A 24675-nucleotide genomic window follows, 5' to 3' on the forward strand; every position below is an offset into this window, starting at 1 on the left:
CTGAATTCCGATTTGCTTACCAAATCGGAATTCATTAATAATTCATTGGAATTAGCTCAGCAAACTTTTCTCAGCTGATGTTAAGATTAAGAAAACGAATAGCGCATCGATGTACTTTCAGTAAACTGCATAGGACGCAAACGAAGTTATTTTAAAGTGAAATTTCGATAATGAAATATTTTTACGATACCATGAATGCAAAGAAGAAAAAAAATACTTCGCAGTCGGTGAATGGAACCTGTACCCAATGGGTTAAAGATAGGTATACCAGCTATAGACCACATTGAATAACAAACTGTAATTCTCATACTAGATATAATACAAATCCAACTCTAATATACGCTTCCCAATCGGTAAAAAATATATTTATGGGCACTACAGAAAAAAATTTAAGGTCAACCAAAATTTTTTACTAGCATTTTTACCTAATATTATCAAGGATGCCTGAAAAGGAAATAACTAATTAATATTCAATGTTTTCCTTAATGCTAAGAACAAAATAACGGTTCCAATCGTTTCAAGTTCCAGAACGGTTCCCAGAATGAAATTCTTTAAACCGCTGAAAATTTCTTAGTATTTTTAACATCAAAATTGACTACGTTTATGGTACGTGACCAATTTTAGCTTTTACTCTATGGACTGCCTGCAGTAATTATTCTCATAATCCAATTATTCTCTTTACATTTGCATAATACTTCAGCCAAATTTTCACGATGACCAATGCCAAAAGGATATTTTTGGTGTTGGTCAAAAGCTTGAAGGCGTCTTCAACCCATCTAATAGCTTCTTTTAGCTCTCTCTTCAGTCCTGTCCACATTTATAAATTTCCTGTTTATACTCCGGGACGACTATACGGTCAGAAGAATTTGCAAGATAGGGAGAATGCAGGACACAGCACCGTATTTAGCAGTCACGGGTTTGATCCTCAGTCACTCAAACAAGTATAACTATGCACCTTCACGCCTGACATCTCGGCTAAGGTGGCCATCATTTTAATTTATTTGAGTTTTAGGCATCGTACTAATTACTGTTCTCAAATACTTCTCTTGTCATCATACAAAATATAGTGTTTCTTGAAATATGTAAAACATGTGCATGAAATATGTGTATAAAGTGTATCTACCGAACATTTTCTGCAGATAGCAGATTCTGGTGGATGGCATTATATATGCACGAAATCCAAAATCTGTACTCGTAGGTGTCGTCAGCTATATCTATGAACACAAACAAAAAATCTGAATCATAATCATATTTATTACATACTTAGGAATCAGTTTATTAATGTACAGCACTATATTGATGTAAATAGTGACATCTTTAATTGGCAAATAATACACGTTGTTTATTTCTTCATTTTCGTACAATCAAGCTCTGATGGAGACTTCTTACTGGCAGCCAGATTCGCAGGTTTTCTTTAGATGTGCAATGAGCAGATGTCTTGATATAATGTTGACTTAATGTCATGAAACAGGTGTCAAAGAATCGTTCTATCCAGCAGATACTTTATAGTGTTTAAAGCTTCAGATGGTGTCCTGTACGTGAGGAAAAAACCGGAGCAATCCCGGAGGAAAACCTCACTGCCGCAGTGCATGGCCAAATGACTAAATAAACAAAACAAAACAAAAATGAAAAAGTTATACTGTATCAGTAGGTTGTGTCCTGTGGTCGGTTTTCCTGTTTGCGGGATGAAAAACCCGAGTTACCGGGAGAAAAAACCCTGCGCTTCCGTCCGAGACCGACAAACTCGGCCACCGTTTGAAAAGTCCTTTAAAAGTTTCTGCCGTCACTGACAGTAGAGAAACTAGAATTTTTCAAACGGGAGGAAAGTGTTCTAACCACTAAGCTATCACGGAGAGTGAGTCCCGATGAAATGCAATGAAACAAATTTTTACATATAATCAGTCCAAAATGTATTTTCACATGGCATGTTAAAAACTGTTCTAAAAACTTAAGTTAACGTTACTAGGAGCAATATTTTACTTCATTAGCAAAATTTGAATGTATTCACCATTCAAGTAGTTCGTAATTGTCTTGCGTCTATTGAACTCTGAAAAACTTAACAAATTTTGATATTAAACTTAGTTGAATAACTTAAATTTAAAAATGGCTAAACTTGATTAAAATTAAAATTATTTAAAAATGGCTAAAATGGATCACTTCGGTTAAAGATCCCATCAATATCTTAATAGGAATTTTTTAACCGAGGTGATTCTATTTATCCGTATTTCTCAGTTAATGTGCACTCTGTTCTCAAAAGTATTCGGACATCTGTCAAGAGAATGGGTCTGCATTCAGGAAATGAATGACATAAATTTAATGACTGCCGTAATCTAGTAAAATAGAACTTCTAATTTCTTCCAATTTATGGAAGTAGTATGAGCATATATCGCTTTAATTCCTTCGAAAGAGGAAGGGATGTCGTTGCCCCTTTCTTCATCTTCGGTATGCGTACTGCAGGCGGAAAACTATGTCGTATGTAATTCTCCTATATGTAATGCTCATATATCTGATTATGTAGTATTTTTCCAGAAAGTTATTTGGTTTTTAAATAAATAGATTAAAATAGTACGCAGCGATGGATGATGTGGCTTCCGATAAACAAACATGTTTAAAATTTCTACACAACGACTCACGTTGACTGTTACTGAAATCTGTGATGCTTCCTTGGCACTTTTACAGCTGCTTCTACTCTGTATCCGATGAGATGGACTTGCTTCAGTAGCACGAAGGACGCGTCCGAATACTTTGGAGAGTAATATGCATTTAAGGTACCATAAAACTTTCTATAACCTAAAACAATGAAGTGAAAAAAAATCTTATCCTAATATACAAACCAGGTAATTTGACCTCCCCACCCGCCCCGCCATGGGTAGATATGAACACGTTAAGTGTCCAACACCTCCGTTACTAAATGAAGCAAGGACAATGGTATTTATATGCCCACAACAATATTTGAACTACAATATGACTTCCAGACTTCATTGTTATCTGGAATTTGTAATTTCAGGAAATGTAACAACCAGCCTTTGTCACTGTGTTGTTTCATTCTTGTTTTCTGAAATTGTTTTCGCGTTATTCGAAAAAAATGGGGCGTGTGCGGAGCATGCGCGGTAGATAGTTTTATGTGAAACATCCTTGGCTTGGAAGGATGATTAGATAACGTTGATTCGGTAGAGTAAGTAGTGGACTCACACCCGCTACTTACTCTACCGAATCAGCGTTGCAATCATATAAGTATGATTGCAACAATACAAGTTACGATAATTCGCATCTGGCGGAAGCTGTCGATGACGTCACCTCCTCGTAGCAATTTTCGTGACCGACCAGATTTATTCGGTTGAGGTGCCCCCAAGGATGTTTCATATAAAAAAAAAAGTTTTCAGTTTGCGAATAGTAGTAGTAATGGATCCATGTGATGCAAGAAAGGAAAGCAAGCGTACGAGCTTATGAAGCATCAGACAAAAAAAATTTCACACATCCATTCCCTCTAAAAGTTTCTAGTTCTTCCTTAAATTTATTTAAACTATCAAGTTCAACAACAACAGATGGAAGTTTGTTCCAGCAATTAACTGGCTGGCTAAAGGCAAATTTCCACACATCTACTCTACAACTGTCTTTCCTCAATTTGAATTTATGCCCCCCTCACGTTCGTAATCTGAGCAAGAGGAAGAATCCTATCACGATTGAGCCCGCTCAACCCATTCAAGACCTTATACACCTCAATCAGATCAACTCGCAGGTGCCTAGTCTCCAACGCTGCAATTTGCAGAACTTAAGTCTTTCTTAGTAAAACAACCCTTCTATCCCCCACCCATCTTGTTGCCCTTCTCTGTACTCGCTCAATTAACTGCATATCCTTCATAAAATGAGGCCTCCAGTCCTATCCTCAAGGCGTGGCCTGATATTTGCCTTTTACAAAGGGATAATCACCTCCTTTTCCATACTAGCAAAATCCCTTAACCTAACTTAATACTCGTATAAATTTATAGATTATTAAATTGCTAATTTTGTTGTAACAACTTTCTAAGTTTTTAATAGTTCAGATTTCACATGGAAATTTTCTTAAAAATGTACATTTTAAATAATATTTTATGGTTAATAAAGAGGGGTGGGGTCTTCGGTGGTCTTTGCATAGGGGCGCAGAAATTCGATTACGCCACTGGCTCTGAGTATCTGTATAGATTGGATTGTAGGAAGAGCCTGGGCTCTGAATTTGGATTTATAGGCAGAAATCTGAGTTCTGAGTGTAGATGGTGCCATTGACATATGAACCAAAAGTCAGGGATTTAATTATAACAAGTATATAGACATACTGCTAGTGATTTATTATACAAGAGGGTGGTATTTGTGAGTTGCCAATATCAGTATTCACTAGAGAAGAAGACGGTTTCAAGAGATGTAGCAGAGATCTATATTTCGGCGAAATGTAGTGGTAGAGCAAACGATGGTTTGGAGGTAGGTTGTGGTTTCTTTTTTTCATTAGTTAAGTGAAGATGTTGTTAAATAATCCAGTGGAATCTGTCCTCTGTGGCAGCTTCGAACCCAGACACTCGTTTGAAGTGGTTAGAAGCTCGTCGAAGACAGCAGAAATTGCTGAAGTCCACTTCAATCGAAGGTATTATTATCCAATATAAGGCTGATTTAGTAGGGGACCCTTGATTATTCCAGGTTTTTCCCGGTAATAATCGTAGAAGCTACTAAGCTTTTTATACTAACAGAGAGATATTGTTGAGGGTTTAGGATTAAATAGATATCACATGTACTGATGCAGCCAGTGGCAGAAAATAAAAACGTACTGGATAATTATAAATTATCAGGGAACACAGAAGAATACAATAAGTATAAATCAGTCTGCAATCAAGTCACAAAGGAGGTTAGGCAGGATAAGACAGATTACGAAAAGCTTCTGGTTATAACTGCGAAGAAAAGTAGCAATTGTTGAAACTAAAAATAAATAAAACACTCATGGCTTTTGGATCCTACCATCAGACTGGAGATGTGTAAATGTTTCTTCTATTCACAAAGGGAGATCAAACTGTGAATTAAGTAACTATAGGCCTGCAAGGATAACTTCTGTTCGTGGACAAATGGAGTCTGTACTTAGAGTAAATGCAGGACCATTTTAACAGTAATGCAGTTGTACGGCAATTGCAACACGGATTTATTAATTGGCGATCTTGTCTAAATAAATTGCTTAGTTAAGTTGACATAATCACGAAATAACTGGATGCAGAAAGTAATTTTGACATCATATACTTAGATTTCAGTAAAGCTTGACATCCCTCACATAAAAGACTGCTGACCAAATTGGAGCAGTGTGACACTGGGGGAAAGTTACTGCTGTGGATAAAGGAATGGTTGAATGGTAGGAGACGGATAATGGTTATTAATGGCCACTGCTCATTATGGACGGACATTATTAGTGGAGTCCCTCGGTTAGTGCTAGATTCCTTACTGTTTTCAATATTTAATAACGCTACTGATGAAGGGACATCAACAAGGCACTGATTTGAATAGTAGTGATCCCAGAATAGAACATCAATTGGACAGTACCACACTCATGGTAATGGAGGTAAAAAAAACCCTAGGGGTATCAAATAAAATATCCGCATGGGTAATTCCTTGGCAGGAATCAAGAAGATAATTATTCTATTATTTTAGGCAATGGTTAGACTGCATTTTTAGTGCTGCATACAAGTCTGGAAGCGTCATTTTAAGATGGATGTGGATCTACTGGAAGTTTCGAACAGGTTCAAAAATGAACAGCAACAAAATTAGTCAGGTGAATAAGCGGATACTCTTACCAAGAAAGACTTGAGTTCTGTAAACTACAATGTCTGGAAACTATGCACTTGCGCGGAGACCTGATTAAAGTTGTTGGCGTTGTAGGACTTTCTGCGAATCTGCAACGTGTCTATAAATCTGAAATTATGTCTATAAATTGAGCGTGTTCTGTAGTCTATTTGCCTGTTTGCTGGAATAAAACCCGAGTTTCTAAGAGAAAAAAAAAACATTCCATTATCGCCTGAGATTGACTAACTTAGCCACCTTGTGAAGCGGCTCATAAATTCCTCTCATCATTGACGGGATTCGAACTCGGGTCTTTTCCAACCAGTGTAGGGAAGGAAGGCGATTAATCAACTGTGCTACCGCGATTGATTCTGATTGAAGTGTGCAAGGCTTTAAATGGATTGAGTAAACAAATGCTGTGACATCCGTATTCTTTCTAGGATGACACATCCGGGAGCTGAATACCCTAATATATGCAGATGACATAAAAATATTCACGCCAATTAAGGCAAACTAAGACCCTCACCAAATCTCGGAAGAGCTAACATCCACTCTCTCAGCAATAGCTACCTACCTCAAGCAATTTGGTCTACGAATCAATCCAAAGAAATCAGAAACCATGGTTTTCTCGTTAAAACAAAACCCGACAAAAATCTATCCAACCCTCAATGGAGCTTCTATCCCGCTTGTTCTCTCTCAGCAATAGCTACCTACCTCAAGCAATTTGGTCTACGAATCAATCCAAAGAAATCAGAAACCATGGTTTTCTCGTTAAAACAAAACCCGACAAAAATCTATCCAACCTTCAATGGAGCTTCTATCCCGCTTGTTCAAAGTCACACCGACCTAGGGATCAGATTCGAACAAAAGCTTCTGTTCAGCCAACAGATAGACATGCTTCTCGCAAAAGCTGCTAGACCAAGATGGTTATACACGCAGCATCTTCAACATGCGACAGACAAATCCCTCATCGTCAGATACATTTCAACAATTGCTTATCCCCATCTTCTCTATGCAGCAGAGATCTGGCCATCTCCCTCTACCACCAAACCAGAGTTCTCCTCCGAGAATTGGCTCCTGAAATGGGCTTGCCACAAGCTCAACCAACCTCTCTAGCTCCGAACCACCACTATGGCCAACACACTTGACATCCCAAGACTCACGTGGCTAATTGATTAAAGAAGAATCGTCAAATTCATGACTGGTCCATCTCATCTTCCTCCCTCTGGGATAACTGTGCATGGAGGATCCCAGTGGTGCATCTGCGAGCAAATCCACGGCTATTCCCTCCTCAAACCCGCCTTCACCTGTCGGACCTGTTCCTTCCTCAGCAAATGTTATCACGCGTCTAAGATCTAGATGTCGATTTCAACATGTTTAGCCAGGATCAACGTTAGAAGAAAAGATTACTCCGTAGTGGGTGGCCAAGGCCACCAATATTATAACCTGAGTCTCGATCAATGTATTCTCTTACTCTGTATATAATTACGCTATTCGATGTACAGTATATCCTTATGGTATGTATTTTGTGACTAATGTTCTGTGCACTCACTTAATGTTTAGTATACTCATCTTAATGTTTAGTATATGCATAATTGCATGAAAAAAGAAATGAGAGTTAAAGTAAAGAATGATATTACGCATAGGGGTTTAAGGAGAAAATAAATAAGTTACGTGATCAAAAAGCGTGAATGGTAGAGTGAAAAAGGGAGAAGCAATATTCTAATTTTTAATTTCTATTTTGCATATTCCATTACATTGGTAACTAAATTTTCCTTTATATTGATAACAAAATTTTATTCTCATTTTCATTTATTTTTATACTCTTTACCCATTGTCTTGTGGTTTACATCAGAAATGAAGACATGTTGTTGCTATTGTTCTTGCAATTCCGTCCGTTGGCACCCGATGAGATTTTGTAAGTTGTGTGCCAACGTTCTCATTCGATCAAATTTCATGCAATTGTCTGTTAGTTATCTTTACTCTCTATCTCTCTTACTTTCTCATTTTGTCACTTTCTTTAACTTTATTATTTTTCCCCTCTCCTCTTATTGTCCCTGCTCTGCTTAGGTTTAGCATTTTCTGCCTTAGATTGCACTAGACTACTTCCCCATTTTTCTACTTTCTTACTTCTACATTCACTTTCTTTTTTATTCTGTTAATATATTTTTCCTTCCCCCTCTATATTTCTTTCTTTCTTTATGCAGAATAAAGGTTTTATACCATCTCTATTGGTGGGATGTTTGTATATCCCCCCCTTCCCCACTTTTACTAGGAGTGGTCTAAAAGTTCTGAGAACGGATATAAAACACATAGTTACAAAATTGTATATATATATTTTTTTTATTTTTCAATAATTCTTCTTGAAATTCAATACAATTATTGTATTTAATCTGCAAAGAATTTAATCCCTCAAAGAAAAATTCTGTAGGTCGGGCATCAAACCAGGCTACTACAGCTGTTTTTAGTTCATCATCTTCATCACGAGTTCTACAAAGATGAGACTTGAGGTTTTTGAACAAATAATAGTTCCTTGGGGTCAGATCTGGACTGCTTGGGGAGGTTTGACTGTTTAAATCCAAATTCATGGATTTTAGCCTGTGCAATTTGGATTTTGTGCATGAATGCACTGTCATGGTGGAGCAAACGATGACCCAAATTTCCTCGACTTTTTTTTAAACTATAATTGCAGATTTTAACTTTAGCATAAGACTAGCATAATATTCCCCTGTAATTGTGATTTTAGGTGCAAGGTTAACAACAATCCTTTAAATTGAGTCCAATACTTTTCCAGCTGATGGTTAAGTTCGAAACTTTTTTCGGGGTTGGAGGTTCTTGTGCTTCCGCTACATGCTTTCTAATTTGGATTCAGGATCACAATCATGTAGCTAAGTTTTATCACCAAACGTAATAAAAATCTATCTGGATTAGCTGGAATTAATTTTAAATTATCTTTTGATCACTACATCCTCAGATGTTTGTCAAGAGTGAAAAGATTTCTGAGAATCCATCTTGTAGAAACCTTGGACATTCCCAAATGCCCATGTATTATTTTTAAAATGCATCCATGCGGAATGGAAATTACATGCTTAAGTGCTTTCTTTTTTTAAACCAAAAGAAGGAAGACATCTTCCTTTTTTAGCCTTGATGACGAGAAAAAGGAACACAGCGATCATTAGAAAACTTCAGACTTATAGTTGAAGTTATCAATGAGTCTGCTTGGAAAAGTACTAAACATTTTAGCTAATAATATTATCTCTGATTTATTCTCAGCCATGCTGGAAACCATTTAAAATTTTTACTAATTCTAAACAGTTGTCAATTCAAAACGGAAGAAAATAAAGAATTCTGCCAGGTTGAAAATTCCTTACACTAAATGTGGAAGATTGCACTGAATTCCGATTTGCTTACCAAATCGGAATTCATTAATAATTCATTGGAATTAGCTCAGCAAACTTTTCTCAGCTGATGTTAAGATTAAGAAAACGAATAGCGCGGCGATGTATTTTCAGTAAACTGCATAGGACGCAAACGAAGTTATTTTAAAGTGAAATTTCGATAATGAAATATTTTTACGATACCATGAATGCAAAGAAGAAAAAAAATACTTCGCAGTCGGTGAATGGAACCTGTACCCAATGGGTTAAAGATAGGTATACCAGCTATAGACCACATTGAATAACAAACTGTAGTTCTCATACTAGACAATACAAATCCAACTCTAATATACGCTTGCCAATCGGTAAAAAATATATTTATAGGCATTACCGAAAAAAATTTAAGGTCAACCGAAATTTTTTACTAGCATTTTTACCTAATATTATCAGGAATGCCTCAAAAGGAAATAAATAATTAATATTCAATGTTTTCCTTAATGCTAAGAACAAAATAACGGTTCCAATCATTTCAAGTTCCAGAACGGTTCCTAGAATGAAATTCTTTAAACCGCTGAAAATTTCTTAGTATTTTTAACATCAAAATTGACTACGTTTATGGTACGTGACCAATTTTAGCTTTTACTCTATGGACAGCCTGCAGTAATTATTCTCATAATCCAATTATTCTCTTTACATTTGCATAATACTTCAGCCAAATTTTCACGATGACCAATGCCAAAAGGATATTTTTGGTGTTGGTCAAAAGCTTGAAGGCGTCTTCAACCCATCTAATAGCATCTTTTAGCTCTCTCTTCAGTCCTGTCCACATTTATAAATTTCCTGTTTATACTCCGGGACGACTATACGGTCAGAGGAATTTGCAAGATAGGGAGAATGCAGGACACAGCACCGTATTTAGCAGTCACGGGTTTGATCCTCAGTCACTCAAACAAGTATAACTATGCACCTTCACGCCTGACCTCTCGGCTAAGGTGGCAATTATTTTAATTTATTTGAGTTTTAGGCATCGTACTAATAATTACTGTTCTCAAATACTTCTCTTGTCATCATACAAAATATAGTCTTTCTTGAAATATGTAAAACTTGTGCATGAAATATGTGTATAAAGTGTATCTACCGAACATTTTCTGCAGATAGCAGATTCTGGTGGATGGCATTATATATGCACGAAATCCAAAATCTGTACTCGTAGGTGTCGTCAGCTATATCTATGAACACAAACAAAAAATCTGAATCATAATCATATTTATTACATACTTAGGAATCAGTTTATTAATGTACAGCACTATATTGATGTAAATAGTGACATCTTTAATTGGCAAATAATACACGTTGTTTATTTCTTCATTTTCGTACAATCAAGTTCTGATGGAGACTTCTTACTGGCAGCCAGATTCGCAGGTTTTCTTTAGATGTGCTATGAGCAGATGTCTTGATATAATGTTGACTTAATGTCATGAAACAGGTGCCAAAGAATAGTTCTATCCAGCAGATACTTTATAGTGTTTAAAGCTTCAGATGGTGTCCTGTACGTGAGGAAAAAACCGGAGCTATCCCGGAGGAAAACCTCACTGCCGCAGTGCATGGCCAAATGACTAAATAAACAAAACAAAACAAAAATGAAAAAGTTATACTGTATCAGTAGGTTGTGTCCTGTGGTCGGTTTTCCTGTTTGCGGGATGAAAAACCCGAGTTACCGGGAGAAAAAACCCTGCACTTCCGTCCGAGACCGACAAACTCGGCCACCGTTTGAAAAGTCCTTTAAAAGTTTCTGCCGTCACTGACAGTAGAGAAACGAGAATTTTTCAAACGGGGGGAAAGTGGTCTAACCACTAAGCTATCACGGAGAGTGAGTCCCGATGAAATGCAATGAAAAAAATTTTTACATATAATCAGTCCGAAATGTATTTTCACATGGCATGTTAAAAACCGTTCTAAAAACTTAAGTTAACGTCACTAGGAGCAATATTTTAATTCATTAGCAAAACTTGAATGTATTCACCATTCAAGTAGTTCGTAGTTGTCTTGCGTCTATTGAACTCTGAAAAACTTAACAAATTTTGATATTAAACTTAGTTGAATAATTTAAATTTAAAAATGGCTAAACTTTATTAAAATTAAAATTTATTTAAAAATGGCTAAACTTGACTAAAATTAAAATTATTTAAAAAAAGGCTAAAATGGATCACTTCGGTTAAAGATCCCATCAATATCTTAATAGGAATTTTTTAACCGAGGTGATTCTATTTATCCGTATTTCTCAGTTAATGTGCACTCTGTTCTCAAAAGTATTCGGACATCTGACAAGAGAATGGGTCTGCATTCAAGAAATGAATGACATAAATTTAATGACTGCCGTAATCTAGTAAAATAGAACTTCTAATTTCTTCCAATTTATGGAAGTAGTATGAGCATATATCGCTTTAATTCCTTCGAAAGAGGAAGGGATGTCGTTGCCCCTTTCTTCATCTTCGGTATGCGTACTGCAGGCGGAAAACTATGTCGTATGTAATTCTCCTATATGTAATGCTCATACATCTGATTATGTAGTATTTTTCCAGAAAGTTATATGGTTTTTAAATAAATAGATTAAAATAGTACGCAGCGATGGATGATGTGGCTTCCGATAAACAAACATGTTTAAAAATTCTACACAACGACTCACGTTGACTGTTACTGAAATCTGTGATGCTTCCTTGGCACTTTTACAGCTGCTTCTACTCTGTATCCGATGTGATGGACTTGCTTCAGTAGTACGAAGGACGCGTCCGAATACTTTGGAGAGTAATATGCATTTAAGGTACCATAAAACTTTCTATAACCTAAAACAATGAAGTGAAAAAAAATCTTATCCTAATATACAAACCAGGTAATTTGACCTCCCCACCCGCCCCACCATGGGTAGGTATGAACACGTTAAGTGTCCAACACCTCCGTTACTAAATGAAGCAAGGACAATGGTATTTATATGCCCACAACAATATTTGAACTACAATATGACTTCCAGACTTCATTGTTATCTGGAATTTGTAATTTCAGGAAATGTAACAACCAGCCTTTGTCACTGTGTTGTTTCATTCTTGTTTTCTGAAAATTGTTTTCGCGTTATTCGAAAAAAATGGGGCGTGTGCGGAGCATGCGCGGTAGATGGTATTATGTGAAACATCCTTGGCTTGGAAGGATGATTAGAAAACGTTGATTCGGTAGAGTAAGTATTATTATTATTATTATCTGTTTATTTCCACAAGGAAATCACCCCGGGACGGCAAAGTGCCAGGAGGGTGCCAGGAAGTAGTGGACTCACACCCGCTACTTACTCTACCGAATCAGCGTTGCAATCATATAAGTATGATTGCAACAATGCAAGTTACGATAAATCGCATCTGGCGGAAGCTGTCGATGACGTCACCTCCTCGTAGCAATTTTCGTGACCGACCAGATTTATTCGGTTGAGGTGCCCCCAAGGAAGTTTCATATCAAAAAAAAAAAGTTTTGAGTTTGCGAATAGTAGTAATGGATTCATGTGATGCAAGAAAGGAAAGCAAGCGTACGAGCTTATGAAGAATCACACAAAAAAAATTTAAACACATCCATTCCCTCTAAAAGTTTGCTAGTTCTTCCTTAAATTTATTTAAACTATCAAGTTCAACAACAACAGATGGAAGTTTGTTCCAGCAATTAACTGGCTGGCTAAAGGCAAATTTCTGCACATCTATTCTACAACTGTCTTTCCTCAATTTGAATTTATGCCCCCCTCAGGTACGTAATCTGAGCAAGAGGAAGAATCCCATCACAATTGAGCCCGCTCAACCCATTCAAGACCTTATACACCTCAATCAGATCAACTCGCAGGTGCCTAGTCTCCAACGCTGCAATGTGCAGAACTTAAGTCTTTCTTGGTAAAACAACTCTTCTATCCCCTCACCAATCTTGTTGCCCTTCTCTGTACTCGCTCAAGTAATTGCACATCCTTCCTAAAATGAGGCTTCCAGTCCTATCGTCAAGGCGTGGCCTGACATTTGCCTTATACAAAGGGATAATCACCTCCTTTTCCCTACTAGCAAAATCCCTTAACCTAACCTAATACTCGTATAAATTTATAGATTATTAAATTGCTAATTTTGTTGTAACAACTTTCTAAGTTTTTAATAGTTCTGATTTCACATGGAAATTTTCTTAAAAATGTACATTTTAAATAATATTTTTACATTAATAAAGGGGGGGGGGTCTTCTGTGGTCTTTGCATAGGGGCGCAGAAATTCGATTACGCCACTGGCTCTGAGCATCTGTATAGATTGGAATGTAGGAAGAGCCTGGGCTCTGAATTTGGATTTATAGGCAGAAATCTGAGTTCTGAGTGTAGATGGTGCCATTGACATATGAACCAAAAGTCAGGGATTTAATTATAACAAGTATATAGACATACTGCTAGTGATTTATTATAGAAGAGGGCGGTGTTTGTGAGTTGCCGATATCAGTATTCACTAGAGAAGACGGTTTCGTGAGATGTAGCGGAGGTCTATATTTCGGCGGAATGTAGTGGTAGAGCAAACGATAGTTTGGAGGTAGGTTTCTTTTTTTCATTAGTTAAGTGAAGATGTTGTTAAACAATCCAGTGGAGTCTGTCCTCTGTGGCAGCTTCGAACCCAGACACTCGTTTGAAGTGGTTTGAAGCTCATCGAAGACAGCAGAAATTGTTGAAGTCCACTTCAATCGAAGGTATTATTATCCAATATAAGGCTGATTTAGTAGGGGTCCCTTGATTATTCCAGGTTTTTCCGGGTAATAATCGTAGAAGGTACTAAGCTTTTTATACTAACAGAGAGATATTGTTGAGAGTTTAGGATTAAATAGATATCACATGTACTGATGCAGCTAGGACTTTCTGCGAATCTGCAACATATATAATTATGTCTATAAATTGAGCGTGTTCTGTAGTCTATTTGCTGGAATAAAACCCGAGTTTTTAAGAGAAAAAAAATACATTCCATTATCGCCTGAAATTGACTAACATAGCCATGTTGTGAAGCGGCTCATAAATTCCTTTCATCATTGACGGGATTCGAACTCAAGTCTTTTCCAACCAGTGTAGGAAAGGAAGGCGATTAATCAACTGTGGTACCCGCGATTGATTCTGATTGAATTATAACCGAACAAAAATCTATTCAACCGTCAATGGAGCTTCTATCTCACTTGTTCAAAGTCACACTGACCTAGGGATCAGATTCGACCCAAAGCTTCTGTTCGGCCAACATATAGACATGCTTCTCGCAAAAGCCGCTAGACTAAGATGGTTATGCACGCAGCATCTTCAACATGCGACGGACAAATCCCTCATCGTCAGATACATTTCAACAATTGCTTATCCCCATCTTCTCTATGCAGCAGAGATCTGGCCATCTCCCTCTACCACCAAACCAGAGTTCTCCTCCGAGAATTGGCTCCTGAAATGGGCTTGCCACAACCTCAACCTACCTCTCCAGCTCCGAAGCACCACTATGGCCAACACACTTGATATCCCGACTCACGTGGCTCATTGATTAAAGAAGAATCGTCAAATTCATGACTGGTCCATCTCATCTTCCTCCTTCTGGGATAACTGTGCATGGAGGATCCCAGTGGTGCATCTGCGAGCAAATCCACAGCTATTCCCTCCTCAAACCCGCCTTCACCTGTCGGACCTGTTCCTTCCACAGCAAATGTTATCACGCGTCTAAGATCTAGATGTCGATTTCAACAAGTTTAGTCAGGATCAACGTTATAGAAAAAGATTACTCCGTCGTGGGTGGCCAAGGCCACCAATATTATAACCTGAGTCTCGATCAATGTATTCTCTTACTTTGTATATAATTACGCTATTCCATGTACAGTATATTCTTATGGTATGTATTTTGTGACTAATGTTCTGTACACTCACTTAATGTTTAATATACTCAATTCATTTCTCTATTTTTCTAATACTTCATTTAACTTATTCATTACTATTGTACTTTTTTATCTTTTTGGTCTTTACATTATATTGTTTTTTTTTTTTATCGTATGATGTGAGCAATACACGAAGGAACCAGTTTTTCTCTGCTTCCTTCGTGTATGGTGGCTATGAGATCCAACCGGATAGTGCGGCACCATCGTGATATCCAAGCCCGAGGGGGGATTCGAACCCGCGACCTTTTGGTTGCCAGGCAGGCAATTTATCCACCCGGCTAGCCCGGTTGGCATTATATTGTTAACTCCTGGCCACTGTGACGTTACGGGCAATTGCAACAGTACTACTATGAACATCACTATCTCTCTGTTGCAATAAAGATCTCTCTCGCTCTCTCAGCCAAAGAGTAATTGATTGTTGGAACAGATTTCCATCTGGTGTTGTGGAAGGTGATAGTTTAAATAAATTTGAAGTATTAAACAAACTATTAGAGACAGATGATATATATATATATATATATTTATTTTTTTTTTTTTTTGCTGTTGCTGTATAAGTTTGTTTCACTGTATCATTTGCACTATTAATCTCACTTTTTTCATTGTATCGTTTTTTAGTTTTGATGGAGGGAGGGCTGATTTTGGGACCATCAGAAAACTTGACAATGTTATAGTGTGTCATCATCGCAAGGTTTATCAAATGACGACTTGACATCGGAACCTGTATTTACTACAGGATAACCTTTATTTCCTAATCACGTACATTAATGGTCTCTCACATTTTGTTGTGAAAGACATTTCATACATATGTAATATGAATGATATTGTGTATGTATGGAAATAACCAATGAAAATTCTACCATGTTTCGCACCAACTCATCAACGAATGAGAGCGAATAATAATAAAATAAAAATAAAACCAAGTTTAGTAATGTACGCAGTACGAAACATTTCAGGCACATTAGATTACCAATTAATTAATTAATAATAACTAACATAAAAGTTTTTTTTTTTTTCAATTCGCTGCACATACCTCACAACGTACTAATCACTCAACGTTTTGTAATACTTTATTTATTTCGTCCTCGTTTTTAATAAAAATTGAAATGCAATTCACCGATCCATTTTATCTGGTCTGTGATTAAATAAATATACAAAGAGCAACACATCTCTGATCGTAATGCAGTCAACAGTTTTTGAAAGACACGTATTTCACTTTTCAGCTATGATTAATATAATAAACAAACATTGTCATTCATTAATTTTAAAATAATAAAATGCTTAATTTCATACGGTAAATGGGCAACATTGTAGTTTATTGATTCATAAATGCGATAATTACTACGAAATAAGTTCCAGATAATGACCTAAATCCCACGACATTTCAGTACCTTTGGTATCCCGTTATCGTGTCAAAAATGATTAAAAAGAGAAGAAACAAAGGATGCTGTAAGTTTGAAAACCGAAATTAATATAACACCTAAATTATAGAAACTAAAATTATAAAAAAAAAAAAAATTGGATGTTTTAAATAAAATTCAATATTTACAAAGGCGTTGTTAACATAAATAATTATTTACTATATGTTAATAAGAAGGGTAAAAAAAAGGTTGATATCCTATTGTAGTCTCAAGCTGATAGTCATGTTACCTATCAGTATGAGATCCACAGTTTAATCTGTTTAGGACTTTGGATTGCAACCTGGGTGATGACTTCGATGTGTTAAACATGGGCATGGCTACATATAGTGTATCAATTTTTAAGAACAACTGAAACACACAAAATTTTGAACTATGTATCGATCTAATCAGAAGAGAAATATTTAAAAGCGATATTGTTCACTAGTTACAGATCATAATGGAAGGGCAGCTGAGAGATGTTCTCCACAAAAACACAGACTAATAACAAAGCCTACGGAAATCTTTGCCGGAGAGCAACCTTCGAAGTGTGTACAAATCTTTCCTGTAACCAAAGGATTTTTAGAAGCCCATATTCGATAGCTGTAAGTATTGACGTGCTCATTTACGTGAAACAGATCCTCTTCAGACCACAAAATGTTCTGCTGGCATTAAAGATCAAACTGTACATTTTTCCGCGCCGGGAGCCCCCGAGCTCTAGGACCAGCTCCATCATGAACTGCTGTTGTAGGGTTTTAGGAGCATCAGCGACTAAGGACGTATTGCTACGTATATACTGTCTGCAAATTGTGTGTGTTCTGTGGTCGATTTTCTGTTTTCCGGACAAAAAACTCGAGTTACCGGGAGAAAGGACCATGCTACCATTGCCTGAGACCGACTAACTCAATCACGTTGTGAAAAAGGGAAATTCCTCACATCATCGAAGGGACTCGAACTCAGGTCTTTTCTACTCAGTGTGCGGAAGAAGGCGATTCTGCCAACTGTGGGTTCTACCCACGAGGGTTCCCATCATGAGCAAGGCCATTTTTTCTTATAAGCACTATGCCTAGGGCTATCAAGTTTTTATAGCTCACCAAAAAATAGGAAAAACGAAAAAATATAATTAAAAAAGAATTTAATTCAAATCAATTCATCAATTTATTTCCAACAATAAAATTTTACAAACTAATTTTTAATAAGAGATTTCTGAGAACTTTTTTCTTTGGCTTTTTTTTTTTGTTGATAAGTGTTGCGGAAATAACTTCAAAACCAAATTTATAGAAACGCTTTGGAATTTCTTTTAAATATTTAATTTAACTCAGGGCAATTTTCTTTGATATCATGTAGCGAGGCCGGACATTGAAGAGTACGTAGGGTCTATGAACACCAAAAGACAGAATACATTCATTCTGAAAGGCCCACCTTTACTTCATGCAGTTAACATACAAAAAACCATTCGTATTTTGGGCACTCCAAGCGTGAATGCCAGTTCCCTTAAAATGCCAGTTCCCCAAACCTTGCGCACCCTTAAAATATTTCATAATTTTGCACCTCCCCACCTTTCAGAACAAGTGTAAATAAATAGATTTGACATAAACTTTAGCTATGAATATACGTGCTTTTATAAATTAATACATTTAATCTCAAAGATTGAAATAAAATACGTTTCATATCTGGATTAGTGGAATGATTGGTCCATATTTCGTTAAAAAACTGCTTCATAAAAACAACTCCCCTCCCCCCCCAAAAAAAACAAGAGTGTGCCCCACACTTTTGAGAACCTTTGTCTCAAGGCCATCTGGACAACAACAGCCTGTCGCTGTTGTTCGACTTTTCATCAAGGCAACCTAATGCCATGAGGCAGCAGGGTATTGTATTTGTAAATTGCGCCTGTTCTACGATTGCTTTGCATGTTTTCTGAATGGCAAACCGAGTTTACTGTATTACATTTGCCTGTGATTGATTGACCAAAGAATAATTCAGAAATTAATAATTTACCCCTACTACAATAGTGCTGGTAATTTCTTGAAAGAACCAGATAATTGCTTTTTTTACCCAATAACTTAATGGTTACAAACCGTAACATCAAACGCAAATGGAGGTGTTGTAATGCATTTTTAGGAAATGATTTCACGGCTCGGGTTACTTTAACGGCCAATACACAAGGATCTGGAACAGCGATACCACTGTGGTATCAATGTGGATACCACAGCAATTTTCTCTTAAAATCAGTATGTTGTGTGTGTGTGTGTATAAATGATCAAACAATTATTTTTTGAAAAGACACTAACAAATCTGAGAATTCTTCATAGATTTTTTCGAGACAATTTCGATATTTAGACTTTGAACTACGGTCTATTTATTCTTTCTAAATTAGTTTTTCATTGTCATTAAACATTTAGTTTTTCAAATCTCTGAAATTTAACGTTTAAAATTCTCCTCTCCAAAACCGAATAATTTGCAGAAATTTAATTTATTCTGCTAGTGGTGTTCGTTCACCTTATCGCAACTTCCGTAACTTTTGGGATATCTCAAAAAACGCGCTTGTCGATCTAATGGAGATGAAAAGAATAGAAAAATGATTTCACCAATATTTACTACAATCCCAATTCCCAAAAAAATTAAATTGAGGGCTCGCCCCGACAGGCTGTCTTACTGTCGTGTATGGTTGTAATTCAACAGCTTTTAGCGAGAGTCACAGCACTAGCTAGTCTCACACCTTGTGGAAAGGCCCGGGTTCAAATCCCGTCGTTAATGCGACAAATTTTATGGCCTTTCACAACGTGGCGGAGTTAGTCGGTCTCAGGCGAGGGCTCCTTTTTTTCCTGCTAGAAATCCAGGTTTTTGGACCAGCAAAGGAGCAAATCTACCATAGAACACACGTAATTTTTTCTGGCATAATATGTGGCGCAATATGGTCTAAGTCGCTTATGCGCCTAAATCCCTACGAAAACTACGATAGCGACCAGGGTGAAGGATTAATTACGGTAGAAATTTCGTGTGAAATGGTAATTTTGCGTCCAGAAGTGGTTACCCCTTTGACTCCCCCATTGCTACGCACCTGATATGTTTTGTGCGAGGGTTAATATAGTAAGATATGCTCCTGACACAGTTTATAAAATCATCCAGTGTTTTATATTCAAATCGATGTTAAAAATTGACGAACTTTATTTTAATATCGTTTGGTTTTGAATTCGTGAACTGATAAATGCTCCGATGATTATTTATCAGATGTAAATATTGTTAAAGCAGAAATATTTTTATACTCGTACTCCATGTTTCTTAATTTCTCTGTATTCTCATTTATTATTATTTTTTTTATTTTTAGATTTTCCAAGGGAACAAAAGCCTATTATCAGTTGAATACAGCCTACTTTTGTGTAGATGTATTCCATGTTTCTAGTCCATTTTGTTAGATCACCTGTAAATAGCCAGATCAGTTCCGGGAAACAGCAGCAAACTACAGATAACATTAATTACCCAATCTCCACGACAGAAAATTACTCAAATCCAATACAATACTGTTTGGACATTACAAGAGTGATTATCTATGTACAGTACTGTACGTCATGATAAATTAATAGCAGTGGATATCATATGAAACAACTCAAAAAATGTTTTCAAGCATTTGTTGAACTGAAAGGAAGAAGCATGAAGCTGAAGAAACTATTTTTCGAAAAAACTGCATATCTATACTGTGACTTACCGTATTACTATATAGTGTACTTACATTCAATAAATAGAAATGAATTACATGTAATAAAAAAATATCCGAGGCCTTACATCAGTGTAATGCTACGTTTATGAATCGCGTCATTTAACCTCCTTAGAGTTCTCTCACTTATCTTGTTAGTAAGCAAACCCGTGAATTTTTAAGTTTCCCTGCATATTGAAACGTAAAAATAATCTGGCCTTACCAGAGAAAAATTTTGTTGAAACTTCGAAACAGTCAAATACGCTTCGGCTGCCGACATAGAAATACCGTACTTGCAAAAGTCATTACAGGACTAGTTTACGCGCCATCTACTGACAACATCGAGTAATTACAGACCAGTTAGTTTAACTTCTGTTCCGGGTAAAATAATGGAGTCACTGGTTAAAGATGCATTGCAGGATCATCTAGACAAGACTGCAGCAATAATTCAAACACAGCATGGGTTTGTTAAGGGAAAGTCTTGTCTGACAAATTTGATTGGTTATTATGATGTGGTCACAAAGGAACTGGATGCGAAAAATAATTTTGATATCATATACTTGGATTTCAGGAAAGCTTTTGACACTGTTGCGCATGGAAGACTACTGTACAAATTGGAGCAGAATGGTATTAAGGGTAAGTTGCTACAATGGATAAAAGGATGGTTAAGTGGGAGAAGACAGAGGGTGGTAATCAATGGGTGCTGCTCTTCATGGACTAATGTTATTAGTGGAGTCCCACAGGGTTCGGTGTTGGGTCCACTGTTGTTTTGTGTATTTATCAATGATATTGATGAAGGAAGGTATATCAGGCTTAATGTCGAAGTTTGCAGATGACACAAAGGTTGGCAGGGTTGTTAATGACAGTAATGGCAGTGTGCTACTGCAACAGGATCTAGATAATTTGGGCAGATGGGCTAAGAAGTGGCAACTGAAGTTCAACCTTGACAAATGCAAAGTACTGCATATGGGTAGAAGTAACCCCAGAGAAACGTACCAACTGTGTGGTACTACACTTAAGGTGGTAGAAAATGAAAAAGACCTGGGAGTAATTGTGCAGTCAGATATGAAGTTTTCTGAGCAATGCAGACAGGCTGCTAGGGCAGGTCATGGGGTTTTGTCAATGATATATAGGAATTTTGCTAGCAGGGAAAAGGAGGTGATTGTCCCTCTGTATAAGGCAATGGTCAGGCCACGCCTTGAGTACTGCGTACAGGTCTGGAGGCCTCATTTTAGGAAGGATGTAGATTTGCTTGAGCGTGTACAGAGAAGAGCAACACGATTGGTGAGGGGAATGAAGGGATTCTCTTACCAAGAGAGGCTTAAGTTCTGCAAATTGCAGTGGCTGGAGACTAGGCACCTGCGCGGTGATCTGATTGAGGTCTATAAGGCCTTGAATGGGTTGAGCACGCTGAATTCTGATGGGATCCTTCCACTTGTTCAGATTACGAACTTACTGAGACATAAGTTCAAATTAAGAAAGGACAGATGTAGAATAGATGTGCGGAAATTTGCCTTTAGCCAGCGGGTGGTTAATTGCTGGAACAAACTTCCATCTGTCGTTGTGGAAGTTGATAGGTTAAATAAATTTAAGGAGGAACTGGACAGGCATTTGGAGGGAATGGCGTGATGATTTTTTTTTTTTTTTTTTTTTGGCTGATGCTGCATAAGCTCCTACACTTGCTTTCTTGCATCATGTGCCACTACTACTACTACTACTACTACTACTACTACTACTACTACTACTACTACTACTACTACTACTACTACTACTACTACTACTACTACTACTACTACTACTACTACTACATCATGAAAAATCAGATCAGAAAAGAAATAAGGTTTTCGAACAGGACTCAGGAAAAATGGTAGTCTTAAAAACAAATTTCCAAAAATTTTTTTTTTTTTTAAGTTCCAAAAAAAAAAAAAAAAAATTGTTTTAATTGTTTACCGCGAAAGATATGCTAATGACTGAAACTACAAAATAATAATAATAATAATAATACAATACAATTTATTTTTATCAAAAGAATTTGTTTACAATAAATGAACTTGTTAAGAAAAGTAAATTTCTTGACAACAAGTTGTAATTCTTCATATACAACAGTTTTTCTTTACAGATTTACACAGAAATTTACACTTAAACAGAAAAGATAATGAAATCACAACACATAGTACATTCCACACTGCAAACAGAGATAGCAATTTATCTGCATTGCAATTCTAATCTACTGTATCACTGAGTATCAAAAATTTTCTTATTAGGAATCTTAATTTGGAGATAGGATAACTTCTCCTGAGCCTGAAATCAACACTAGCCAACAAGTTGTTTATTATATTCATTGTGTGCCTATCTCCAAATATATTTAGTACTCTAGGGTGAGGCAAAACAATTGCTTTTGTGTTCCTTAAATTATGTCTTTCCTCAATTTGAATTTATGCCCTCTCATTATTAGTATTATTATGTTTAGTTATCCACCACGTTAAGAAGGTAGCTTTCGTGATGTTTTGTTTTTTGATATTTATTTGTATGAAGGGTCGCTTGGATGACAAACAAAATAATATAGAGTAAAAATTTGTTTTTTCGTTTTATATTCAAGGAAAAAAAACAACAGTAGCAACAAAAAATCACCATTTCGTTAATATATTTATCTATTTTCTTACAGACCCTTTTCTGAGACTTGTTCATAAACGTATGTCTGAGAAGTCGTTTATCTTCATTGTTATTTGTGTACCTTGAATGCAGTTCGAACTTACGATGTCCTTGGCCCATATGGAACAGCTGTTTACTTCGTGCGATACCAGAGGAACAGGCTACCTGGGACAAGAAGAGCTACGAGATCTCTGTGTTCAGCTGGGTATCAGTGCCCAAGAAGCTGATATCCTCCTTGAAAAATTAGATCACGATGGTGACGGAAAAATTGATTTCCAGGATTTCACTAAGGGCTTTTCCGACTTTTTATCCGTACCTGATGATGATATAAATAGTCCTGGCAAGTCAAATCACAGCGATGATAAAAAAGAAGAAAGTCTCGAGCTATGGGACACAACCGAAGTATACGATAGCCATGAACATTACAGGTAAATATATATAATAAAAACAAATAAAAAAACCCGACTTAAAGAACAAATTAAGTTCTTGAGGTTTTATTATTCAATAATTTTCAGGAACATAATGTCGTATTTAACTGTAGAAGTTTCACTATCCGATGTTTTTTCTATCCTGTTTCTCAGAGAAAATAATAATAATAAATAAAATAAATTAATTAAGAAAAAAAATTTTCACGGGCATCTTCATTTTGTAGCTCAGTTGATATGATCGCCCCCCTCCCTGAGTTCGAGTCACTTCGATGACTGGAGGAATTTTGATGGACCTTTTCCACAATTTGGCTGAGTTAGGCGGTCCCAGGCGCCTAACAATATACATTGGAGCAACATGGCCTTAGTCGCCGATGCTGCTAAAACCCCAATGAAGAGTATCAAGACTATCACAAACAAATGTCAGAGAGGAAACCCTCCCAAGTACGTGCAATAATGTGACATGAAACAGAACTTTGGTGTTTAGAAAAAAATTTACACGATAATGATTATTAGTATGAATGAATATTAATATTAGTTTTATGATGGCACTAAGAAATCAGAGAATTTCACTAGAACAGTGTCAGGATGAGGATCAAGAGCTCTTCAATATCAAGATAAGTTATCACTATCTCTATGGGATAGTTCCCATAGAGATAGTTATCACTATCTCAATCTGAACTATCTCCTATGGGAACAAGGCCCAATAGCTCTCGTTATGGAGATAAGATTGTAACTGGTTGATCTGTCAGGAACAGAGTAATGAATTTGAGGTGGTGGTAGTGGAAGAATTATTTGTGATTATGCTAAGCAATGTTTTTCTCGGTGAACTTCAGCAGGCTATAGATGCAGGAAATTGTTTTGTCAGTCTGATAATCTGAGCCACCATGATACTGGACACCTTAAAAGTCAATCTGTTATTTTATTTTGTTATTAATCTTTTTTTTTTTTTTTTTTTTTGTAACAGTACGATATTTTAACCTGCTGCCATAATGAAGAAAAACATAATCAAAAATTTAAATGGTACTTTATATATTTATTTTTTTCCAGGCTTAGCTCTTTTTCCTGATTCCATTATTTGGTAATTCCCACAGTTAATTCATAAGTACTAGTTCAAGGAACTGAAGAAGACATCCCAAAATGCAGTTCCATCTATTTTTCTTTGCAATCAGTTGATAATAGATTTTTTGGTTTTATTTCTTCGGCATTCATGTGATTCAGGGATAACGTTCTTGAAACTTTTGTTCTCTGCTTTCAATGGTGAGAAAATGCCAGCCTTTGCAAGAAGTTTTGTGGAAGCGGGACAGATGATTTCTTCTAAAAAATAAAAAGGAGATAATTTTTACAAAAAAAAAAAAAACTTTATAAAATAATTACTATAATTTTGAACACGGAGT

At 36.4% G+C, this 24675-nt stretch overlaps 1 protein-coding gene across 1 annotated transcript in view; it reads left to right on the top strand.

Moving 5' to 3' along the window:
- LOC150091659 (ras and EF-hand domain-containing protein-like) overlaps positions 1 to 24675 on the top strand; it is a 215918-nt gene that overhangs the window by 34553 nt on the left and 156690 nt on the right. Inside the window, exon 2 of the mRNA XM_090369154.1 lies at positions 22867 to 23281. Coding sequence (XP_090225280.1) covers positions 22941 to 23281 — 341 coding nt within the window. The 5' untranslated portion in view covers positions 22867 to 22940. The remainder of the gene's footprint in view (positions 1 to 22866; positions 23282 to 24675) is intronic.

The sequence above is a fragment of the Mastigoproctus giganteus genome, chromosome 1 (genome assembly GCF_048544385.1).
Source record: "Mastigoproctus giganteus isolate SK-2022 chromosome 1, ASM4854438v1, whole genome shotgun sequence".
Classification (NCBI taxonomy): domain Eukaryota; kingdom Metazoa; phylum Arthropoda; class Arachnida; order Uropygi; family Thelyphonidae; genus Mastigoproctus; species Mastigoproctus giganteus.